The sequence below is a fragment of the Nyctereutes procyonoides genome, unplaced genomic scaffold, assembly GCF_905146905.1.
Source record: "Nyctereutes procyonoides isolate TBG_1078 unplaced genomic scaffold, NYPRO_anot_genome, whole genome shotgun sequence".
Taxonomy (NCBI): Eukaryota; Metazoa; Chordata; class Mammalia; order Carnivora; family Canidae; genus Nyctereutes; species Nyctereutes procyonoides.
In genome coordinates this window covers 37,359,737-37,386,075 of record NW_026575048.1, presented here as the reverse complement: position 1 = coordinate 37,386,075, position 26,339 = coordinate 37,359,737, and the positions used below count along the sequence as shown (strand labels likewise).

Sequence of the window (26,339 nt, the reverse complement as noted above, 5' to 3'; positions counted from 1 at the left end):
CTTCTAACACCAGGTGAGGCAGCCTTATGTTGCTGCCTACATAAATATTCTTATTCTAGGGATCAAGAATTAATACAATTCTAAGAACTTATCACAAGATAAATATTGATATAATTCTCTTTGCTTCTGTCAAGGCTGAGTTTGGCTATAGGACTGGCTTTTTTACAAAAACAGCACTTAAGTGCAGTGTCGCCCAGGAGTTCCAGGCCAGACTAGGGCAGCATAAATTTGTCTGCAAAGAACATATCTATCCCTGAGGACCACAGGACAGAATTAGTCTACTATTCTGTGAAGAGAGTATTTGTTTTGCTGTCTTCAAGTTTTGTAACATGCTTTTCTTGTTACCTCTCCATCTAAGACTTGGTCTATTGACTATGACAAAAGCCCAGAAATCCAAAGAAATTTTACAAGTCCTTGCATTTGGTACTTGTACATCTTTTAAGACAGAGAGTCTTCTTTGCTCTGATACCCTGATGCCGTTGGTGTGATTAATTATCAACATAGAGAGAGAACCCAGGGTATCTACAGATTGTTCCTTTCAATATTCAAGAGTGTACTGATCAACACATGCATGTCAAGAACCTACTGAAGCTGGAGGAAAAAAATGTATGAAAGTATATCAGGGAAAATTTGGCAGAGTTCACACAGGAGCAGAAAGAGTTTTCATGTGCACCAGTGAGAGTAGAAAGAAAACCTCATGATTCACAAGGCAATCAGCTGATTACTAAAGGAATCTTTGCCTTAAGAATGGGGCAAATTACCCCTGGACAAAATACTATTCTGGTCCCACCTAACAAAGCTTAAAAGCAAGACCTGAGTCCATCAGACAGATTCAAGTGGCAGGTTTGATATTTCAGAAAAAAAAAAAAAGATTAGCAACCTTATCTTTAGAAATTGTCTAAAATCATCATATGGTTTCACTCATACGTGGAATATAAGAAATAGTGAAAAGGATTATAAGGGAAAGGAGGGGAAGTGAGTGGAAAAAATTAGAGAGGGAGACTAAGCATGAGACACTCCTAACTCTGGGAGACAAAGGGTTGCGGAAGGGGAGGTGGGTGGGGTGATGGGGTAACTGGGTGACAGGCAATGAGGAGGGCAATTGATGGCATGAGCACTGGGTGTTATACTATATGTTGGCAAATTGAATTCAAATTTAAAAAAAAGAAAAAAGAAATTGTCTAAAATGTAGTATCATGAGAAAAAATACTTCAAAAAACATGAACAGAGAGACCATCAGTGAACTGTGACAGCCGCAAGCAGTCTGTTACATGAATAATTGGAGTCTTGAGAAGAGAAAGTGAGGAAGTACAGGAAACATTTTGAAAAATTATTGGCTAATTTTTTTTCAGTTTTAAGAAATCATTGTCATAGGGCTTGCACAATTAAAAATCCAGAGTCAACTTGAAACAATGTACTTGGTGGCTAAATATAGAAGTGCAAGGCAGATCACATAGAACTTCCTCCATGGTCCTGGTGCAGTTGCAAAGAAGTTTTTAGAAGTTGAGTTGTCTGGGGAATGTAAAAAAAAAGTCTCCAAAATGAAAACACATTTTCAGGGGTGCCTTGGTGGCTCAGTCAGAAGAGCATGCAATTCTTGATCTTGGAGTTGTGAGTTTGAGGCCCATGTTGGGTGTAGAAGTTACTAAAATAAATAAATAAACTAAAAAAACCCTGCACATCTTCAGTAACTAAGAAACAAACTCCACACCATGAAGTCCTCTTAATTTTTTTAAAGATTTTATTTATTTATTTGAGACAGAGAGAAAGAGAGAGAGAGAGAGAGAGCAAAGAGGAGGGTCAGAGAAAGAGGGAGAGTAGCCTCCTTGCTGAGCAGGGCGTCTGATGTGGGGATCAATCCCAGGACCCTGAGATCATGACTTGAGCCGAAGGCAGATGCTTAACTGACTGAGCCACCCAGGAACCCCCGAAGTAAGAAACACACAGAGAGAGGCAGAGACACACAGGCAGAGGGAGAAGCAGGCTCCCTGCTGGGAACCTGATGCAGGACTTGATCCCAGAACCCTGGGATCACAACCTGAGTCAAAGGCAGGCGCTCAACCATTGAGCCACCAGGTGCCCCCCGAAGTCCTCTTTAGATTTGAAGCCAATATATACTCATTTATTTAGCAACCTATAAGGTTGCCTGTTTTGAGTGAGACCCAGAAAAGAAGAACACTCTGCAGTAAGGACAACCTGCAGAGGACTTTATGATCCAGTAGGGCAGTGATGCTTAAAGTGCCTGTGGCAGATAAGGAGAGCATTTGGAGGCTCCAGAAGAGAAGCACAGGAGGGACCCTGAAGTATTAGAATAGTGCCATGATCTCTTCACAGAGAGCAATACTCATTTTGAGATAGAGTCCTGGCTTGCGGTTAAGTCCTGGAGAGACTACACATTGTATATAGATCCTGAAGTAGCCATGTAACCTGAGCTGCCTATAAGAATTGAGAGGTAACATCCAACCTGCCATATTGTATACATTCACAGCAGTATCCTATCATCAGGTAGAAGTAGGATAGATAGGCTAGGCCTTGTTGTAGTCCCCAAGGACACAGGTAAGTTGTTCAAACTCTCAAACTCTCATGGCACCTACACTTGTTGAATTGTTCCATTTCCTTCATCCTTATCCTAATGTGGATTCTCTTTAGACAGTTGACCATAAAAAATAATAATAATTCAGATTCAGTATATGTAAGATATGCATAAACTGAAATCAAAAGTTGAGTTTTAGAGCCTTAAAGACAACTTTAAGAATAGCCAGGGAAGAACGTGTAGGGAGAAATTCATCTAGTGGGCAACTAGATGGGCATCTAGTGGGCAACTTGGAGTTGGATTCCCCAGTCCACTTTACCTTTCATAGAGGTAGCCTGTATCAGAGTCTTCACTTATTCAGGGACAGTGATTAACAATGTGGTAACATTCCCAGAAGAATGGATAAAACAACACTAGGAGGTTGATGATAAGGAGCTCAAAAGTAGAGTTTTATGAATAGACCTCTGGCCTGGACACTTACTGTAAGAGTATCTGTCCTATGCACATGCTCACTTCAACACATGCCCTGCACAAGGAGCTCTCAGTCATTAGGTAGGTAAGATAACCAACTCTGTGGATGTCAGATAGCTCCTTGTCCAGACACCCCAGTCTTGTTCATTGAGGCATAAAGTGGCCACGGTAGCATGGATGGAGGCTATGCATGGGCTCAACAACATGGACTTACTCTAACTGAGACTTATATGACTTTTTGACTCTAGGTAACTGCTCAACAAACAAAAGGAAAGATCAGTACTGATCCCTGCACTCTCACTACGGCTTCAAGGCCTGAGGGTACTAGCTAGCCACTTGGTGGCTAGCTATATCCCTCATTTTTTAAATAAGGTGTATTTGTAGTAATCTACCTGATAATTCATTCTTTAAATTACTTAATATAAAAGTGATTGTGGCTGAACTGTAAAATAAATAAGCATCCCCTTCTAGGGAAGAATGAGAAAGGAGAACATGTCTTGAGTTTTATTGGCATCATTGGATCATATTAGCTAGATGCATGATGGAATTGGACTTTAATTGGAAATATAAACACAGGTAAACAAGTGTTTTGGATGTTGGAGTACAAAGAAGTGGACCAGATGGCCTATATGTCTGCTTAGCATCACTGCTTTGCCCTTCTACATTCTCATTGGCATCACTTTCCAGAATCCCTTTCCCCTATGACTCTAGATTTTGCTTGGTTAATAGAAGGTTCTTGTGTAAGATCTAAAAATTGGAATAGCACAGGAAAAACTTATTCTTCAGTAGTATTGTAGGCCAAAGTATATGTGGGCCACAGATGGGTTCCTTATATTCTTGAAGTTTATCATGGCTTCTGAGATATCTCTGGGGACTCATCTTCTTTGGAGCTGCTACTGAAATAAATTACTTGTAGCAAAAAAATAATTATTTGTAGCAGATTTTCCATGATTCAGGAATTTCTTGTTTTGAGGAACTCTGGAAGTGGCTTCCTTGACCTTTGCTCCTCAAACTCCCTAGTGTTCAGCCCTACAGTACTCTGGACTAAAACCAACTTATTTGGAAATTCTATGGGGGTATCCGTTTTCCTGAGAAAAGCCTAACTCTATCTCTACAGATTTTGTATCTTTGAAATAAGTTCTCTTATTTAAAGTTTTAAGATGCCCATTAACTGCTTCCTTCATCCCATCACTTGCCTCTTGATGATGGCAGGCATTCAAGACACAGGTTATTTTTTTCCTCATTCTGATCCTATAGGAAAAAAGGAGTCCTTAACTCCCATGATTATCTGCTATTACTTGGATATCCTTGTGTAAATTTATAATGTATAACATCCTAACTTTAAAATAGAGTCTGTATGCTTAATAAACATAAAACATGCTTTTGGTTTAATAGAAATTAACTGGCTAAAAAATTCACTTAAAAATTAATTGATGCATCTAAGGTACAATTTCTAATTGCAAACTTAGCAAAATGGTACATGAAATTGGATACATAAATTATAAAATATCACAATTCAACTTGTTCTGAGAGGCTCTAAACATTCAAAATAATGTTATCAAAATAGAGATACAAAGGAGAAAAAAACAAATAAATAAATAAAATAAATAAGGAAGGAAGATGCCCACCATCTTGTGCAGTAATCACTCTTGAAGGTCGTAGATTATTATTTTATCAAGGAAAGAGTGAGTCACTTTACTGTGAGCTCAGCAAACATTTCTGCTCAGCAGCTGTTGAGATACCAAACAGTCCCCTTGCCTAAGAGGAGATAGCTAGAACCACAAGACCTCCTTGGGTGATGAGCTTCAGTGCATTAGATTTGTGTTCACAGATGTAACATTGTGAAAGCAAGTTATAGATTTGAAAAAATTTTCTCCAGTATCACAAAGGCTTTGAGTTACTGTTTACCCACAGAATCTATGAATTTTATAGAACTAGCCTAGGGTTCTAGAACTTTGATCATTCACTTTGTAAATGAAAAACTTAGGAGCCTCTCCTTGTTTTTGTGATTTGTGAACTAAAGTCACTGCCTGGCAGCTGATGGTGAGTTTGCCTCCTGGAGTCATGGACTCAGAGGCTGGGAACTTGGTCAGCATGATGTCTTCTCTGGCCCCAGAGAGTAAACATGATATAATTGTCTCCAGTGTTCTCCAGATTGAAGCCACCATATTCCCAGCAGAGTGAATGTGGTTCCTCACACTGCAGTGTGGGTACTGTGCTGTCTGCCATGGCCCCTTAAGAACTCTTCCTCTCAGTGATTTCCCTTCCTGTGGCCACATCCCTTTGCAGCTCCATCTGTCAGGAGGTAAAATCTATATGTTCAGCTCTTGATTCTGGAATAGCCTGTGACTTGTGTTGGTCAATAGAACGTGACAGACAGGATATTGGTCTAGCTTCAAGCGTAGGCTCAAGAGATCTTGCATAATTCCTTAGTTTCTTGGCCCCTACGACTTCCGTGTGAACAAGTCCTGACAGGGCTGCTGGAAGATTAAAGGCCATGCAGAAAAGAGCTCAGCTGCCAAAGAGCTATTTTACAGTAGCCTATGGTCAGCCAACCCTCAACAGTCCATAGAATTATGAGCCAAATAATGACTAAATATTTTCTAAAGCAGATGAAAAGGCTAACCCACAGATCCTAGAAGTTCAACAACCCACAAACAGGATCAACACAAAATAAAGAAAATCACATGTAGGTACATCCTTGTCAAACTGATAAAAACTGGTCATAAGAAGAAAACCTTAAAATAATCCAGTCAGGGGAAAAAAGTATTGGAGAACAAGAAAAAGGACTGCACACTTCTTATCAGAAAAACATATGTAGCTGACCACAGGATAGCATCTTCAAGCGTTGAAGGAAAAATATGTTAATTTAGAATTCTATTTCTAGTAAATACATCCTTAAAAAATAAAGGCGAAATAAAGCCATTTAAAGATGAAAAAGAAACAATTTGTCATCATCAGACCTACACAGAAGCACATAGGAAAGTTCTGGCAGAAGATAAATTTCACCAGATAGAAACACAAAAAAATTGAAGAACACCAGAAGTGGTAAATGATAGGTAAATATGAAAGACTTGTCTTCTGATTTACAATTTCCTGAAAGACAATTGATTATTTAAAGCAATATGAATGAGAATATATTGTAAATTTAAAAACATATGTAATAGCAAAATGCATGACAAGAATAGTATAAAGATTGGCACAGGGTAATGACAGTGCATGGCTCTAAGGATTTCCCTGTGTATGCGAAGTAGGAGAATATTAACTTACAGTAGACTGGGACAGCTGTCCCTGCAAATGGTAACCCATGGAACAAGCCTTCTTGACCTGAGCACGTAACATTGTAGAACTGAAAATTCTTTGTTGTGGAGACCTGTCCTTTGCAACCAGTGGCATGAGAGGAGATGCGGGATTGGGAGAAATATTCATGATTGCTGGTGGATGATGATAATGAAAGTTGCATTATTATTAATTTATAAATTTCTATAGTCGGTTCAGCCCTTTAGAGCCTGCACTTGGGGATGCCACCCCTCCCCTTGTTGCAACTGAGACCTGAGGCTCCCAGCCCACAACCAGCACCAGCTGGTGGACATGGGGTGAGACCAGCTTAAGCCTTTCAAACTAGCTGACCTTCTTGCTGACTACAGCTGCATGAGTGAGCCCTGGCAAACCAGAAGAGAAACTACCTAGCCAACCCACAGAATCATAAGAAATAATGAATTGTTGTTCTTTTAAGCCTTTAAGTTTTGGGGTGCTCTGTCATAATGTAATAGATCATAGAACAACAATAAATTATTATTTTTAAAATATTTTATTTATTTATTTATTTATTTATTTATTTATTTGAGAGAGAGATAGAGCACAAACAGGGAGCAGGGGAAGAGGCAGAAGGAGAGGGAGAAGTAGACTCCCCGCTAAGCACGAAAGTCAACATAGGGCTCGATCCCAAGACCCTGGGATCATGACCCCAGTCGAAGGCAGATGCTAAACCTACTGAGCCCCCAGGTGCCCCAAGAATAGCAATAAATTAATCCATCTAAATCTTCTGTCCAGATTACCACTTGACTCTATCCACCTCCACATTTTCCTGTATGTAGATCTGTGGTTTCCTTTTTTTTTCTTTAAGATTTTATTTATTTATTGATACGAGCACAGAGAGAGAGAGAGAGAGAGAGGCAGAGACACAGGCAGAGGGAGAAGCAGGCTCCTTGTGGGCAGCCTGGTGCGGATTTGATCCCAGGACCCCGGGATCACCACCTGAGCCAAAGGCAGACACTCAAACACTGAGCCACCAGGTGCCCCTGTAAAACTGGTTTAAATGTGAGATAATAACTCTCCAACCTGTCCTTGCTTCACAAGGTCAGCAGACACAGACTCTGAAAGCATAAAGTCTAAATAAACACTGGGTATATAACTTCTCTCATGCTGCAGCCTCCTACAGGAAGCAGATGTCTTTGTTCAACAACTGGCACCCACAGCCCAGACAGGATATTTTTGTCTGGGGACCCGTCACTGAGGGAGGCCAGCTGAAGTGCTGCTGGCAGTAATACACCCCCATGTCTTCAGCCTCCACTCCATGGATGGTGAGGGAGAAATCAGAGCCAGAGCCACTTCCCTGGAACCGGGACGGGGTTCCAGCAGCCCGGGCAGAAGCCCCAAAGATGAGCAGCCTGGGAGCCTCACCAGGCTTCTGCTGGTACCAGGCCATGGAGGTGCCTATGTCCATGCTGCTTTGACAGGTGATGGAGATGAAGCTGTCCTGAGACACCGCCAGGGTCTCTGGGAACTGGGTCAGGATGTGCCGCCCTCCACAGCCTGCAAGGACACCCCATCCGAGCAACGAAGTGTATTACTTCTGTCAAAGGCATCGAGGAAACATCGTTCCTTAGAAGAACCGTGCCATGCTTAAACATGACAGAGACTATAAATCAAGTGTCCCCGGGCCTTCCAACCTTTGCGTGTGTCCAAGAATTCACACAGCTTTCAAGTCAATGTGTCCTTAGGCCCAGGGCAAGCTATGAAAGGTGACCCCACAGGGCACAGCCCCACCTCGAGGGGCAGATGGACGTGACTCTCCCTTATAGCCTGAACGGGTCCCAGGTGAGCCTCCAAAGGCAGAGTGGACATGGGGTGGGAGCATGGACAGAGCACTTCATGGTCCTCAGGAGGCCAAGGACAGTTTCCAGGCTGTTTGTGCCTCTGCCTCATTGTCAGCCTTGGTCTCCGTGCCTGGATTTCCTACTAAGAGTTAAGTCAAAACAACACTACATAACCCACTATAATTGCCCAAACCCCTTTTTCAGCACATGGTCTCTGTGTCAAAGGCTAAAGGTCCAGCATACAATCGGCAGTGGGAAACATGCTTACCCTGAAAGCCTATCGCCAGGAGACACAGAAGCTGGGCTTGGAAGCTCATCTTGGAGTGTCCCTTGAATCTGCTGCTTCTGGACCAAAGGGCAAGAGGGCTGGGCTGGGCAGGTGGATAGTGGTCAGGGCTGCTCTGGAACAGGGGCCCATGCCCCAGGGTTAAATAAGCCACAGGTCTCCATGGAGTTGATTTGCATGTCTGAGAACCCAACAGAGCTCTTCTCTCCTGCCTTTCAGGACTGGCAGGCTCACTCTGCCTGCAGATGGAGGAGGTAGTGGAGGCAACGGAGGTGCCTGTGGACTAAGCAGGACCAGGGACGTCCTCTGCAGAAGAAGGGATAGAGGTCACCCCAGGGACAGCCAGATGCCTGCCTGAAAAGTGATCACTCAAGGATCTATTGCTATAGAGACGGGGTCTTGTTCTGCTTTCTGCTCTAACTAGATGTCAAGTTAACCATTGATTGAAGCCCAGACCAGGAAGATAAGACAAAATAATCAAGTCAAACTACTTCCTCACAGAGAATATATTTCTGGAGATACTCAACAAAGAATGGTAATTGAAATTAAAGTTAAGTTGGGGTTGAAGAAAATAGTTAATAGGAGAAGCCAGATGCCCACAGAGAGAATTTGGGTACATATTGCTGACCCAACAACGAGGCACTGTGTCTAGCCCATGTCTCAGGAGAAGGGATGGTATCTCCTGATCCTGAGACCACAGCGGTAGCCTTTGCCATCTCTCCTATGTGTTGTGAACTGGAGCAGCCCCAGAGTCTCAGGTTGGATCTTCCGGACTCTTCTGCAGCCTTCCAAGGCAAGGTTGTAACTCCAGGATCCTGCAGATAGGACCCAGAGAGGACAATGGGAATGAAGTTTTGGAGAACCTCCTATTATCGGGAAGATCTTTTCAGTGTCCTTCTAGCTGCCTCCATGGAGCGTGCTTATACGGTTCAACCTGGTCCCCTTCTTTTTGTCTATCTGGTTGTCTATTTGTCATCAGCCTCCCTAAGGCAGCTACAGGTCAACAGAACACAGGGAAATGAGTTAGTAGGCAAGTCCCCAGGGGCAGCATACAAACCTGTGTTTTGCTTGACTGTTTTGCTTCTAGAACCTACCAATGTTCAGAGAAACTAAGTTCTGGGAAAACAAGAGGGCTGAATAATCCCACTACTGGCATTTGAAATCCCCCAGGAATTTAAAGAGGCATTTAGGAACAGGTTATTTTCTCCTCACTGGAAGTAAAGATTTTTATTGGCTCTACAAAAGAATCTCTCATGACCAAAGAGGAATCTACATGTTAAGGAGGGTTGAAATGCAAACAAGGAGGCTTATGTGGTTGGAAATGAAGGTGAGGTTATGTGTGGTCACTAGATGCGCCCCACCCCACCCCCCACCGCTTGCTAGATGGCAGCTCTGTGTAGGTGCCAGAGCCTCAGAATGGCAAGTGATAGCATTAAGCTTCAGACAGAGAGAATATGGCTTCCTCTACTGTGGACCTGCAAGTAGGCAGCAAGAGACCAGTCCAGAGCCAGTGCTGCTGATCTGGGCTGGTGGGACAAGGATGTAGGCATTGTGCTGTGTGTGATAGAACCAAGCTCACTGATCTAAGAGCACTGGCCCCTTAGGCAAGTGGGATAGCCTCTGAGGGAGATAGGAGTGGAGAGTGAAGGCTGGATTTGCACAAAGTGTCTCTGGCCTGGTGAAAGCTCTTTAATAACCATCCTCTTTGAGGTGCCTGGGTGGCTCAGTCAGTTAGGCATCCGACTGTTGATCTCAGCTCTCAGGTCTGGATCTCAGGGTCATGAGGTCAAACCCCTTGTTGGGCTCCATGTTTGGCATGGAGCCTACTTAAGATAAGATGAGATGAGATAAGATCATCCTCTTCTTCATGGAAAATGCCCTGCCCACTGGAAGCAGATTCTCAGCCATCTAAATTTAGAAACTCCTCACCATCCAAAGCAGAGTGAGCCTTTCCCCCATAGATAGGCAAAGTCTAAAAAAAATTAGGCATACAGAAAGGAGCTCAGCCTGACCTTTGGAGAACACCACAGTTCTTGGGTGAGCAGGGCAGGCCCTCCTTTAATCTCGGCCCTGGGGAAAGGGGAAGAAGTGTTCCTTTGTACCCTAGGGAATGAAGAAGGAACATCTGCAGTGAGCACTGCCTCACCCTCTGCCTAAAGAAGATAATACTCTCCCCGACCTTGTTTGCCTGAAAATTCCTTTTCCTCTTTGAAATCTCTCCTCTCCATGTAGCTTTCCTGACTCCTCCATCCAGTGGCCCTTTTTCTTCCACATCTTCATTTTATCTTTGCTGTAGCCACAGCACACCTCAGTTAAGCTGTATATGTATGTATTCATGAATACGTAATTATTTATGTATGTAGGGGTCCATCTTCCCTATTAGACAATGACTTCCTTGCAGGTAGGAACTAAAGATTTCAATATTTGTATCTCTAGGGCCAAAGGCTAATAGCCCTGTCGCCCTGTCCTGTGTAAGGAAGTCCTCACCAGCAGGGACAGCCCAGAAGCTCCTATCTTTTTCCAATGCCTCTCTTCCCCAGTAATGGAGCAGGAGTGAGGGTGAAGGAGATATTCAGGTATAAGGTATTCTTCCAATCCCCAGGACCTTACCCACAGGCTAATTCTCATGGCAATGGTCCCAGGGTGTCAGCTGACTTAGAGATGACGTCTTACTAGGAGCCCTGGGGTTTTGGCTGGGCACTTGAGAGGTTGGGTCACAAACAGCCTCCCTGGGCCACGGCTGGCCTGATTCATCAGTGTAATATGATAGCAAGACATTACCCTGAATCCCTGCAGCCCATCCTGGAGGGAAGAGATATACAAATTTGGTGGGAAAGTGGATCATCCTTACTAATAGCCTTCAGCAGAAGCAGATTCTCAGCCAGGTGAGTCAAGAACTGATTTTTGTGTCACAAATCGGAGAAACAGTAGGATGTTATAGTCTTAATTGAGGGATTTCTCCCATCTCCTAAGCCATGTCCAGAAAAATGATTCTTACCCTAGACTTTGTAAAACATTTCAAAATGTCTCATGAGCTTAAGAAAAATATAACCAAATTTTAGTTATTTCCATACTTTGGGCAATTTAGGTCACTCAGCCAATGCCAAGTACACTGTCCCCAGTAAGTAAAAAGAATTAAAAAGGGAGATAAAAGAGGATCATATTTGAGACAGTGACCATAAATTACCCTCCATGAGAACTGAGGACCACAGCCCCGACATACAATCAGAGATCCAAAGGTTAATAGCCCATGACTGTCTCTGTAGAGACAGCTTCTCCCAAGATGGTTAAGGGCTATCTCTGGAGAAGTCTTTTTTCTGCAAGATAATGGAGGACACAGCAGGTCATTTAAAAAATCCTGAGAAAGGCCTTCCTTTGTGTGCCTCTCTGAGCCTAGGCAAAGCTGGTGTTGGATACACTTAGAGAAATGCCTTGTGAACATAAGAGAGAGACAGAAAGAGAAAGAGAGTAGTGTGTGTTCACAGAGAATTGGTATTGCAATAGTAGAGCAAGCTGAGTCCATGGCCCCCAAAGGTTTCAGATCCTAATCCTGCAATCTAAAATACTACTTGATATGAAAAAGTATCCTTGTGATTAAATTAAGGATCTTGAGATGAGGAGATTATCCTGAATTAACCTAAGTGCAATCACAAGTGTCCTTGTAAGAGAGAGGCAGAGGGAGTTGAACACAGCAGAGGAGAAGACCAAGCGAAGATGGAGGAGGGAATTGGAGTACCAGCAACCACAAGAACCTGTAAGAGGTGAGGTATGGATCTGTCCTACAGCCTCTGATTTCAACATGATCTTGACCTAGACTTCTGGGCTGTGAAAGAAGATATTCATGTTATTTTAAGCCACCACATTTAGATAACTTGTTACAGGAGCCATAAGAAACGAACACAAATGAGGCTCAAAGAAGCTCCATACTAAAGGCCCTATTGTTTGTAATCTCCTTGGCTAACTCTCTAATGCTGTACCTAAATGGATTGGAGAACATTTTTATGGTGGACAGCGATGTTAGCAAGATGGTGGACTAAGAGGCTCCATCCTTTGTCCTCCCACATAAACAATGATTTAATGGCTACTAATGTATAAAAATAGTTCCAAGAGAGTCCCACACTGCAATTAAGAAACTGCAGTAACCTAGTAGAGCACAATACCGAGGATGGCTGCATAGAAAGTGTGGGAAGCATTGACCTATGTCATCCCATCCCCCAGACCACAACAGCTTAGCACCAAGAGGAATCCCTCTGAGCACAAATAAATAAAATCTTTAAAAAATAATAGTAGAGACTTCAACATCCCACTTTCAATAGTAGATATAAACATCCTATAGAAAGTCAATAAACAGTTGACTTGAAAACACTATAGATGGGTGGCCCGGATGGCTCAGCGGTTTAGCACTGCCTTCAGCCCAGGGCGTGATCCTGGAGACCCAGGATCGAGTCCCATGTTGGGCTCCCTGCATGGAGCCTGCTTCTCCCTCTGTGTGTGTCGCTCATGAATGAATGAATAAAATCTTATTTAAAAAAAAACAAACAGGGATCCCTGGGTGGCACAGCGGTTTGGCGCCTGCCTTTGGCCCAGGGCGCGATCCTGGAGATCCGGGATCGAATTCCACGTCGGGCTCCCGGTGCATGGAGCCTGCTTCTCCCTCTGCCTGTGTCTCTGCCTCTCTCTCTCTCTCTGTGACTATCATAAATATAAAAAAAAAAAACACTATAGATGAAATGGACCTAACAGACTTCTACAGAACTTTCCCTGAGATGCTCAGGAGTCCCATGCAGACTGCATATTACAGAGGTGCAGGAGATGCTGGCAGGGGAACAGAGAGGAATGAAACAGGGAGAAGAAGATGGATAGAGAACCATCCATCAGCAGGGCAGTGTTGAGTGAGGTTGCCGGATCTAAACTCCACATGGAAACAAGGGAAAGTATCTCTGGATGATTCCAGCTGAGAGGTGGGGGAGCTGGGGTATTTTATCCACCTCTTCTTGTCAGTCATAATTGAGGGCTGTCCTAGAGGGTCCTTATTCCAGGCCATTGGTGGGCCATGCATGCTGGCAGAGCTGCCTTCTCCAGCTGCAGAGAATGCAGAGAGGCACAGACAGGGGCTCTGGAAGTCCACAGAGGTGCACTGAAATGGAAGGCTGACAGTATCCATTGAGGAAAAAAAATTGTCTTTTCAGTCAGGAGCTCCACATGTCCCGCCTCTCTCTCTGGAACATGATGCTGGCTGCCTGGTGGCAAGCAGCTTCCCTAGACATCCAAAAGGCAGTAGGAGGTCAGTGCATAGGCTGCACACCCTGGTTTGGTGCTGATACAGAAGGCTTAGTCAGTTCCACTCAGTTCCACTTCTGCTCTGCCCCAGGCTGGGATGGTTGGGGCCAATGTAGGGATGTGAGATACAGGGGTTCAAGTCTTTGTCCAAGTTTTATCCAAATCTGAGATATTTCTCTATGCACATTGGCATTGACTTGACAGGAAATGGAGACTCTCTTCTGGAGACATAGATGGGGAGACTGGCTTCTGGGTCAGGAAGATGTTCTCACTCACTGTTCAAGAGTAAAAGAGAAAAGTGGCACTTACGGTGCACAAAGGGGGTCCTGAACAACGTAGCATCTCCCTTAGGAGAGAGGATTTACCTTCCCTCTGACCTGCCCTCCAGAAAGCCAGGCTCCAGAGTAGCTGTGCTTAAGTCCTCAGAAGCATGCTGGCAGGGAATGTTCAGAGTCCAGGGAATGGGTGAGGCTTCAGCTTTTATAGAGACTGGGGGGGTATGATGGAGATGAGATAGGGGAGGGGAGCATGCAAAAAAAGAAAAAAAGGCCACAGGGAAATAATTTGGGTAGTCCTATGGGAGCCAGAGACTGGGAACCTCTGTAGGCTGTAGGTTTTCCGACTGGAGATGGGGGCAGAAATCCTTGTTAAGAAATATTAATCCTTGTTAAGAAATCAGAACTATTAAGAAAGCAACTTTTCTATCCCTTGACAATGAGCAAAAGAAAAAGATCCTGCCTTAAGTCAAAGCAAGAAGCAGCTCTCCATGATACGTTTCTCACTGGCCTGACTTGACTCACTCCAGATGCTGGACTTCTACAGCAGCAGAGGTGAACGTCTGTCACCTCAAATTTATAGGCTGTCGGTACAATTAAGAGAAACTTCTTTCATACTTTCAGTGCCATCTCCCTTCTGAATGGGGACCGTGGTGTCTCACCTGAAGCTCCCTCCCACAGATCCCAGGATGAAGCCTGCTTCTTCCACTGGGGTCCATCTCCCCTTCACTGAGGGACCTGGCAGCCCTTGCTTTTGGGGGCCTCATGGAGGTATCACTGAAGTGGGTCCCCACTTGCATGACAGGCATGGGAGGCCCTGATGAAAGAGAGCATCCTAAAAAAAAAAAAAAAAAGAGAGAGAGAGAGAGAGAGAGCGTCCTGATGAGAACCCAACTCAGGTGCCTGTGGCTCTTTGATAAGAGGTTCCCAGTCTCTGGCTCCCAAGGCCATGACCCTCAGTCTGAGGGTTCTTACTTGTCAAGTGCACAGCCTCTCAGGACTCCCTCTGGCCCCCTCCTTGCTGAGGATTCCGAACCACTGTCCTGCTTCACAATGCAGGAATCCAGCACTAACCACCTGGGAAGGATTTCTTTGTAAATCTTCAAAATGCCACCTCTGTTGGGAAGCCAGCTGGATGAGTCTGCACCTCCCCTCCAGAAATACCTGAGAAGGTGGAAAACCCACAAACACACGCTGGGGTTGAGGAGACCTATGGGATCCACATTCTCTATGTGGTATCTGACTTTTCTTGGCCACAATTCTATTTTAAGGACCCTCTGATGAATGAAATACAGGACATGAGGCTACTTTGGTGTTTAGAATATGAAAAGAGAAGCGTACACAGGAAGAGAGTAGAGTCCATGAACTCAGTTCTGTCTGGGTTTCTCTAGCTATGAGCACAGCATGCCTAACATGCTAGGGAAGGCATCACTATGTATGGCTTCCTGTCTTCATGCCTCTGATTCCCTCAAACACACCCATAAAAGTATGATGTCTGCCCCCAACTGAATGGCAAGTTGAAGGCCTCGACAGGCCCTTCTCCTTACCTATCTTTTCTGTATAAGAATAATTTTAAAAGCAAATGAAAGAAGCTTTAGCAGTAAGTCAAGCAATAACAAGTCTGAAGTTTGGAGTTATTAGAATTAATGTGCTAAACTAAGCCAAGAGCCCAGTAACCAGAGTGACAGTGGAGTGACCAGAATCTCAGAGCTGGGCCTGGCATTTGTGGGGCCCCCTGATCTCAGAGCTACTCTCCCTGGTCGTCAGCGGCTCTGACCCCCCTAGGTCCCGAAGAGCAAGGTCAGCAAATGTCCCTATCCTGGAGTCTTTAGTCAGCCAGATGATGTTCTGGTTAGAAAAAATGGAATATATGTTAAATAAACAAACAATTGTATCATTTACATGTTATATGCAAATACTATTTATTAAATAAAATTTATTAAATCAAATATTTTATATAAATCATATTTATATGTAATATTTATCCATAATATAAATAAAAACAATATGTATGTTTATATACAGATATGACTTTAATTGGTAAAATGTATGATTTTATTTTTTTTTAAGATTTTATTTATTTATTCATGAGAGACACAGAGAGAGAGGCAGAGACATAGGCAGAGGGAGAAGCAGGCTCCCTGCGGAGAGCCCGATGTGGGACTTGATCCTGGGACCCCGGGATAACGACCTGAGTTGAAGGCAGATGCCCAACCACTGAACCACCCAGGCACCCCTAATGTATGATTTTAAACTTAGATATAAGCATGAATATTTAAAACCAGCCATGAGTTCTCAGCCCTTTGGCCCCTTCCTCACTACAGAGCAGAGAACACTGTGAAGCCCAGGACCCCACCTTCATGACCTGCTGGGCTCAGCAGGGACCTACCATTGCAGAGGACTCTGAGTGACCTGAGGAGGGTTTGAGGACCCCATGAATCAGCCGGTGCTGGAAGAGACATGCAGTGGGTCTGGGCCTTGAGAAGAGACATTTCCCCTCCAGAGTCCAGTTGGTGGCAGTGGCACCCCCTGTGGCTCCTGTCAGTAGGAGCAGCACTGGTGACCTCTGGGGAGTGTGTGCTTGCACACAAAACTACTCCATGGCCTGGTCACAGCGGGATGTCATCCACCTGCCCAACTCTCACTGCCACTCATGGCCACTGGGACTTGGTTCTCAGTGGGAGGGTCTGTCCCTGTGAACAAGCTTCTGAGTATTTAAAGTTTAAGCTCTGGTTTCCAAGAACCACCACTTACCAACAGTGACCCTTCCAAATGGTTCAAAAGTGGAGTCAGAACCAGAGGTTCACAGGGCCAGGATGTGGGAGAGGACAAGGCCTGCCCTCTGAAAGTACAGATGGCCAGTACAAGAAGGAAGGGCCATTTGGCATCAGAGAGTTCAGAACAGGAGCTGCACAAACACGCTGCAGGCTTCCAGAGCAGGGTGGCAGCTGGCTGAGGTTTGTGGCCCAAGAAGTGACAGGAGGAGGGGGCCTGTGCTTTTGAAAGTATCTTGGTCATGGATGGTGAAGGTGACATCTGTCTGATTTCCAGCTACAAGGATGTTAATACTCTGGTTGGCCCTGTAGGGGATGGTGACCCTCTCTTCTGCGACATAGTGAGGGAAGCTGGAGATATTGAGCACACAGTGTCCCCACTGGCACCTAAGTGGGAAAGCCAACATGGTCATCCCCAAGCATCAATAGCAAGCAGGTAGCTCATGCAGTTTGCTCTATTTCTGATCAGAAAACAAAACAAGCTAACAGCTTCATCCTCACGGAAATGTCTGAGTTCAAGGCAAATGACTGAGAATGAAGCATGAGCCCTCCTTCCTCACCAGATTCAGAATAGCAGGAGGAAAAGGAGCAGAGCTCCCCAAGTCCTCGAAGCACCTCCAGCTGCCTCTCTGGCCCAGATAGGGTAGGGATGGGATATGAATCAGCTCCGGCTGCTATACCAAAATATACCAGCTCCGGCTGCTATACCAAAATCCGGCTGGATGGCTTATACAACAGAAATTTACTTCCTCTCAGCTCAAGAGGCTGGAAAAGTTGGAGATCAAGGTCCAGTAAGATTTACTTTCTGGTGAGAGCACTCTTCCTGGTTAGCAAAAGGGCACCTTCTCAACATGTCCTCACATGACCTATCCTTGGTGCTTGCATCCAGGAAGAAAGTGAGCTCCACAGTGTCCCTTCTTATAAGGACACTAATCTTATGGGCACGGGGACCCACCCTATGACTTCATTTAACCTTAATTATAGGCCCTATTTCCAAACACAGTCGCATTGCGAGTTAGGCCTTCAACATACAAATTTGAGGAGGACACAATTCAGTCCCCAGCAGATGGGCAGGACCAGGTTCCCAGTCACATAGCAGAACAAGTCAGCACACAGGTGGCTCCTTCCAGGTGTTCCCTGTCATACCTAGAGAATTTGTTCAAGCCTTAGGTGCTTCCCTGTTGAAAATGGGCCACTGTCACTCAGTTACTGTCCCAGTATTTTTAAGATCTGGACACTCTCTTTATGGAGTTGGTTTGCCATCTAATGGCGATTTTGTGAGACTACAACCTAGAGTTTAGAGGTTGAGCTCCAGCCAATCTTGACTGTGAGACTTGTCACTCACATCCATGAAGCTGACACTGTTGCATCCATCACTAGCCCAGCCTCAGTAGGGAGCACAAAATGATTCCAGTCACCCAGGTGAAAACATAAGACTAACAGGTAACCAGAATGGAGAGAAGATATTGGTCATAGGAGAGTTATATGTGATCCATACAAGATGCCAAAGATGTGGTTTTGGAAAGGACAGGTGGGCCAGGAGAGAACCTGCAGGCATAATGGTGGTGGTGGGGGGGGGGGTTGTACACAGAGGGGTCCTGTTCCAGATCTGTCACCCTAGCTTCTCTCTTCCCAACCAGATATGCTGCCAGAGAGGCTCTGAGATCCACAAGAAGTGCATCAGCCAGGAAGCATATGGATCAAAAGCTGGTGAGGTTTGTGCTCCAGCTGTAACACCACAAGTGACCACAGGTAAACTTTTAGACCATTACTGACCAATAGCATTTTCTGTGATACTGAAACTGTGTGTATTTATGCTGTTCAATGGGGTAGACACTGGCCACATGTGGCTGTTGAGCACTTGAAATGTATCTAGTACAAGTAAGTAAGCTTTAATTTTAATTAATTCTAATTTAAGTTTGTATAGCTGGGTTTAGCTAATATTTGCCATGTGACAGTATAGTTTTTGACAGTAATAACCAGCATGATCACCAGGACAACCAGCTGATCATCACTGAGCACAGAGCCTGCCCCACAGCCACTGCACCAAGCTAGGAGTTGGAGTGTGGTTGTGTTCAAGGTGGATGAAACACATGGTGGATCTTTGGAAGCTTCCCTGGTTTCTGCTGCTTCCTGGCAGACGATGGAAACTTTCTCTCCTGGAGACACGAAGAGGAAAGTTGTCCCCAGTCTCACCTCTAGGATAGGAGATGGAGACAAAACACAAATGTGTCCCATATTGACAATGTCTCACCCATGGTCTTCTCAGTGAAGTCATGCTGGTGATCAAAAGGGGCTGGGAGGGCCTCACTCACTGAGCAGCGATCTCAATCCCAGTCCCATAGAACATGTGCACCCTTCACCATGGACTGTTTCCCTCACCCTGTTCTCTTTCTTGGCTTGAGCCAGAACACATGACCCAGAGGGCTAGAGCCCTGTGTCTGTGGCCTGGGCTGCTCCTCCCTGACATGGATCCTGCCCAGAGGCTGTGACCAGCCACTGATAAGGGCTTGAGTGGTAGAGGCAGCACTTTGGGGAACGTGCAAAGCAATGACGGATGCGGATCTGGGCTTCCAGCTTCTGAACAGAGGGCACAGCCTGTCTCATGGGTGTGATCCAGGCCAAGGGGCTTGATGAAAAATGTAATGAAGTTTACCTTTCCAGTGAGAAAACCCTCAAAAGTCTCCCCATTCTTACAGGACTGGTTTGGTTTGCATTAGAGGGGAAGAAAAAAAATTTTTTTAAATAAACATGTAGTGGTTTGTTGGGGATCTCCTGAGAAGATAATGATTTTAAACACTATCACCCCCCCCCCTGATAGATTCATGATGCTGAGTGGACAGAGAAGAAGGAAGAGTTATTGTTGATCATCAGATACTATTCCTGTGTTTCCTAGGGACTGAGAGATAGGACTTATGAAAGAAAGTTATCAAAATTTTCCCTCTTTCCTGTGACCTCCTTCTTGCTTCCAATTCCCAAATATATGTGTTTAAACTTCATGTCCTATTCAAATAGTTTTGAATACAAAAGCTCATTGACCCCTGTCAAGAAAAAATATGTTCAAAATAAAACTGGTAGCTTGGACCCAAAAACCTCCTATGCTTCCCCAGTCCAGGTAACAGGGCCAAATAAGCTTCCTAAACTCTGCAGACTGCAAGCCCTGGAATGAGGCAGTTCCTCTCTCTCTCTGATACAGCTTCCAGAGATTTCCATGGCAGTCATGGAGATGCATTTTGTGAGTCTTCCTATAAGAAAGAACTGTTCAGCTATGAGGTGTACAGTAGGCTGACAGCCTCCAGCCTCCCTCAAGACCTGCCATAGCATTGGAATCAAACCCACATTCTTTCCAGACAGCTCCCAACCATTGACTGAGCGTGGCAGAGGGGCTAAGGTCTGGCCAATTCTGCCCAGTGGTGGTGAGGGGGCCCTTCCCCTGTGCTGGGGGCTTTCCCATTGGGTTGAGTGAGACTGTCAGGGTTCTCCCTATCCAGCTCTGCATCTTCCTCCTTAGAATGTATGGCCTTCTAATGAACTTCTTAGCCCTCTCACCTCCATCTCACCACCTTCTTCCTGGAGAATCCAAATGGATGGATATAGTTGATAGAAGGGAGGATCTGAGAAAGCAGGTAGTAAAGACAGGGCTTGGGGACAGGGTCACTTAGTACCCAGAAGGTAATCAGGATCCCCATCCGTAGCTGTGGAGGCTCAATTGCCAAAAGAAGGTGAAGGAAATATGCCAACTGGTGGAGATGCTGGTGGCTGCAATGATTCAGGGATCCGGGAAGGAAGGATAGGGCATTCGAGGCAGTAATGGCTCATCAGGTTGCATCGGTCCTAATGGGCCCTGAGGATAGTTAAACAGTTGAAAAGCAGGTGTGAAGGCCAGAGGCCATCCTTAGCAGTTTAGAAAAAGCCTTCTTTTTCTGCTTGTGGAAAGCAGAAAAAAGCCAAAAACCAAACTCAGAACTTAAAAGCCTGAAAAAAATTGAATGCTCAGCTGAGACTAGGTTGTCAAGCCACAGTCAGATCCTGGTTGGGAAAACCTGGGACCCTGCACATGGATGAGGAAAAGTGGTAGAGGGTGCATGATATTGTACTCTCAAAACTAATAAAATACTGTATGTCAATTACACCTCAATTTTAAAAAATGAGAAAGTGGTCTACTTACTCACTATTCCTGGGAAACACTCCATGTTTTTTCAGTTTCCACTTGTTTGCTCACATGACTTCTCATCTGGCACTGGGTTCTGAGAACAGAAAAGTTACCCCAGACAGTCCATGCCAGGAGGCCAAGTCCACACCATCAACTGGTAATGGATTGAGAGCCCAGATATGTGCTGTCCTTGGACTGAATTCTCTGCAGATCAAACAGTCTTAGTTTTCTATTGCCTCCTCCTTGGGACGCCTGAGTGGCTCAGTCTGTTAAGTGTCCAACTCTTGGTTTTGGCTCAGGTCATGATCTCATGAATCGTGAGATCGAACCCTGAGTCGGGCTCTATGCTCAGTGGGGAGTCTGCTTGAAGATTCTCTCCCTCTGACTGTCCTCCTGCTCATAGGCTCTCTCTCTTATACATAAAACAAATCTTTAAATTTAAATCTATAAATATAATTTATATTATAATATATATATATGTCTCCTCTAACATTTTCTATTATAGTATTAAAAACCTTCATATCAGCATGTTACTTTTTGAAAATTATTTGAAAAATGACACTTTTAGAAATTATAGATGGAGAGTTAGTGTATCCCTTGTTATCACAACTGTCTCCTGGCTGTGCATCTGTCTGAAATTCCAATTGTTTATATTTTCCTTTAAATTCTACAAATTTTTTAATAATACCCTAAAAATTTTCTAAGACCCAGCTTTACTGCTTCATCCTTCCTTAGGCCTTCTTTGATTCCTCTGGCCAATATCCTCCTCAGAACTCCCAAGGAACCTGTGGCTCTACTCTTCCCTTTGAGGTACATTTGCGTAGTCGTTGTTGGTATACATGTTTTACATTCTCTTCAACACTGGAAACTGCCAGAAAGTAAGGATCATAGATTCTATAACCACAGTCCTGGCCATGCACAGGGCAGTAGACTTTAGGTGTTTCCTGTTTCTCATATTTAATCAAAGAAGAAAATGTCTATTCTTAGGGAATGAATCACTATTCACGGAAGGACCGATAAATAAAGGGTCAGTGAACCAGTCGCTTGTGTTTTTAAAGTCTGAGGCAATAAACTTTGTGTGGAAGGGTCAGGGGAATTAAAGGCCAGATGGATGAGCACCCCTTGTAGACTAAGGAGCCTTAGTCTACAAGGAGCACCCCTTGTAGACTTGGGGGCGGTTTGGAAAACTTCAAGGTTGTGGTCGGGAGTGGCTGATGTGAGGAGAATAGGAACAAGGACAATGCCTCGGGGTTCCCAGATGGTTAGAATGAGTGGACAGTTTTGGAATAGCATTTGGGCAGATGGGAGGCAGTGTGGGTGAACGTCAGGGAGGATGTACTGTGTGTGAGGAGCTGAGGGTGAGGGCTCAGGAACCCATAGAGGAGCACAGATGGAAAACGCCCGGTGAGAACCGCATCAGCACTGCCCCACCCTCCTTCAGAGACATCCCCCCACCCCCACCCCAGCCAGTACTGGGACTTAGTCAGGAGGCAGCAGACTGGAGAGATAGTGATCTACAGCGCCCTCTGTGGCTGAGGAGAGGATAGTGGCGATGTTGGTGGTCCTCCCCACCCCACCAGGCATTGGTCTCACTTGCTCTTCTGGAGTCTGACTTGGGACCTTGTATGACCCATACGACTGGAATTCTAGACCCTCTGACAGCTTGACTCCTCAGGCGGTGTAATTCCATTTGCATGGTAGTTCCTAGCAATTACAGTTACGTGAACTGATATATAACATTAGAGAAAAATATGATTCTTCCAGGACGATAATTCCTTTTTAAATGATGATAATAGCCTTTTTAAAACAAGTTAATATTCTCATAATATTCCTTCTCTTCTTTGTTGGTTGGTCAAGCCAGACTATTCTAATCATACTTTTAAATAAAGAATCAAATCTCCGTTTCCATTCTTGGGTTAATAGTACTTCCAGTTTCCTTTTTTTTTTTTTCTGTTTGTTTTTTTTTTTTTTCACTGTTACAATTAGTTTTTTGTGAGGGCTGACTGATTTGTTGATTTCTAACTACTTTAATTACTTGGTTAGGTGTTCCGAGGAGGATTTTTTTTTTAACTCTGGATTATTGCTACATATTTTATGCTTGCTACTGCCTTCCCTACATCCTGTATGGTCACTGGTTTTATCTCTGGTATATTCATCATCTCCAGATAGTTGTCTAGTGCCTCATTCTTTTTATTTGTGACCATGGAGTTATTGAGTATGCATTTTCCTTGTTTGTCTGCATATTTTTTTTTGTCCTGGAATTCAATACTGCACTATGCCCACATCTGAAACAAACAAGCAGATCCACCAGCATAAACAGCTGCCCCAGGTGCTGCCCGCAGGAATTCTCAGCAGAGACTCTCAATAGGGAGGTTAAGGGGCTGTTCCTTGGCCCACAAGGATGGGATCCCTTTGAGGTGTAATACCAGAAAGTGCCTCTTCACCCATCCTCTTCAGACAAAGCCCTCAGAAAACATCACCAAAGTTTCCAAATGTCTGCAATTGTGAATTAAAAGGACTAGGTCTCCTCTAGGGGGCCTGAAAAGCATTCAGCCCCCAATATACATGTGAATCATGTTATAAGCTTCTTTGAAAAGATCAGCGCCTGGGTCCCACCAGAGACCCCAGGAATCCAATCTCTGGAGGTGGGCCCAGCTCCCAGGTTTGTTGTCACTTATAACCAATGAGGCTTGGGAGCCACCGAGCCAGGCTATCCAAAGTTGGCTCAGGAGTTGTAACTGCTGTGGAAATCCTTCCTGACACCTGGGACCAAGGGGCAGGTAGAGCTGGCACTGGTGTCAGAATAGACTGGGCAAAGGCAACCCCAGAGGACCCACGGGACGACGAGGAAGAGCGGTGTGAGGAGGCTTTCAGGCAGCGTTAGCATCCATCCGTCCAGCTGCTGTGGCTCTGTTTTATCGGACTTCTGTGCTACGTGTGACAAATTGGCTAGGACAAATGGTTTTACAAATCTGATTATCTTGGAAAAGGTATTGAGTTTTTCTATCAAGAGCAAAATAATTTTGTTGTCCATTTCCTTTTTCTTTTCTTTAAAAGTTCTTACAACTTGAGGGTTATTTCTCCTTGACAAACTTTCAAGCCTGTCAATATGGTTGTTAAATTGCACTGCTGTCTAAATTATGGAAATTAAGTTATCCGCTTTTCTGCTTGGTCTCTTTCCCTAATTCTGTAAGTCTGTTCCCTGTTACCTTTATTCAGCTGTTAATGACTTCCGGTTTGTGTCTGAGGTTCTAATTGGATCACGCATCCTTTGCGAACTGAGAAACGAATTCTTTAGAGCTTTTAGGTAGGAAGAGGTGAGAGCACAAATGCCCTGAGCCACCTAGGGACAAGATGCCCCTCACCCTGTACATCTCTTCCTTCCCCAGGCAAGTGGATGGATGGGAGCGCTGACCCTAAGCAGGAATAGAGCAGAGAGATATGGGGAGGGGGGTCCTCTAGGCTTCCTGCTGTGCCCTCCTACCTTCTATTGTGACTCATACTACTTCTGCATCTGGAAGAGCTTCTATGACTCCTCTCTTCCTTTCTCACTTGCTTGATTTCCCCCACCCCCACTTTCATTCTTTTTTTTTTCCCCTCTCTCTCTCCCTGCCTTTTTTTTTTTTTTCTATTATATTTAGCAGGAGAACCCAAGCTATGCAATCCCACTGCTGGATTGGGCCATCACAAGGTCCAAGCAGAAATTTCTCAGTGTTAAAGTTTTTCTTAATCTCTGATCACAGTCCTGGATTCATAGATAACAGCAGGAGAAATGTCAGTGTTTTCCTTCCAATTTGGCAAGGACCAAGAGCATTTCAGAGGGATTCTAGGAATAAGGAATGTGTCAGTAATGAAGGCTTGAGCCCTTGAAGAACATCACCCCCACATCAATGTTCTTAATGTTTTCTTGCCTTAACCCAGACCCTGCCTGACTGGGCTCCAGGGCTGCTACCTCTACCAGCTGCTCCTTGCTCGTAGCCCTGAGCATACCCTTTCTGTCTTCCAGTTGCTGGTGTTGAACTGAGCCTTGCTCCCTCTTCTCATAAGCTCTGCTTTAACACCCTACTATCACCCAGTCTAGTCCCTGGGCTTTCAGGGCTGGGTTTAGCACCCGTGTTTGCAGCATATACCTACAACCATTTACAGCTAGGCTGTTCAACTGACATAACAAGTGCCATAAATGACCTGACCACACTGAGAGGGGAGTCCTTCTTCTCCTTCTCTTTGTCACTGTGGATGGGCATATCTTTCCCCAAGGAGTTACTCTAGTTGGGGCTCAGATGAGGAAAAACAAACAAGACAGCCAGTCATCATTCTCCAGTATACATCTGGTCTATTACGAGAGTAATGAAATCATCTGTCAATGTTCAATGACAAGTATCCTTTACCATCCCTCAACCATATGAGGCTACATCCTCAGGGCTTCTCAAAATCTTCGAGCTCCTCCCACAGTTACCCAAATTGATTAATGGGATAAGGCAGATTATAAACTCCACATTCTTCCACATCATGTGGATCACTGTGGGGAACATGGGCTGGTTTGGGTCACACAGGCATCCATTGACTGGTATAACAGCACCTGATGCTTTTATTCTAGTGACCTGTTCTCTCTTGACTCTCAGCCCTTTTCCCCACATGATGGTACTGAGTCCAGCCCCTGTTCCCAGAATGGGACCATGACCCACAGCAGATCAATGAGAGCCTTTCACTTCCCTGGCCATTGATTGGTTCTGGGATCAAGCCACATTTGAAGTAATACCCTTAAATTCTCTGCCCCCTGAACCTATAAATTCCCACTTTACTAGAGTAGTTCTGGGTTGAGTTTGCTGTCACTTGCGACCAAAAGAGCACTGATGATCCATCCATAGAGCCTGGTGCCTGAGAGAGCATTCCCTGGGTGAGGCCAGCTGCCCAGAATGCAGGAGCCTTGTCCCCAGGCTCAGCTCTGGAAGCAGCTGCTCTGACTGGAAGTCTCCAAGGAAAGAAGGGGCATCTAGGAGATTGGGTGGGGTGGGATGCGTGAGGGCAAGATGGGTCTACAAGCAGCCACCAGAGTGTGCCTCCAAACCTGCCGAGGGACCCCCAGCCCCAGGCCTCTGCTCTGACTGCCTTCCAATCCGGGCCTGCTTTATGCTTCTTCTTCCTCCGTAATAAATTCAGTCACGCAGCCATGTGCATCACTTTCCAAGTCTAGTCCAGACTCACCCCATCTCATTCTCATCAGTACCCAAGGCTCTGCCGCCTGCTTTCTTCCCCCCTTCCTTCTCTTTTCATAGTCCATAGTAGTGGTCAGCCCAGGGCCAAGTCCTCAGTCCTGGCACTCCCACAGACCCTATCAAGCCCTCACCTTAAGGGCTCCTCCATTGAGGTTCCTTAGCACATCGCAGGTCTCAACTCCAATGATGCACAGAATCCCTGGAAAGGACTGGATGAAAAAACCCAGCCTGAGCCCATCTGCAGCTCCTCTG

The 26,339-nt window shown here is 44.9% G+C and overlaps 1 gene segment (V, D, J or C); it reads right to left on the bottom strand.

Moving 5' to 3' along the window:
• Positions 1-7,439: 7,439 nt before the first annotated feature.
• LOC129510870 (immunoglobulin kappa variable 3-15-like) lies at positions 7,440-8,420 on the bottom strand. The segment is given in 2 exon segments: positions 7,440-7,819; positions 8,372-8,420. Coding segments are annotated over 2 exon segments (429 nt in total).
• Between the last annotated feature and the right edge of the window lie 17,919 nt (positions 8,421-26,339).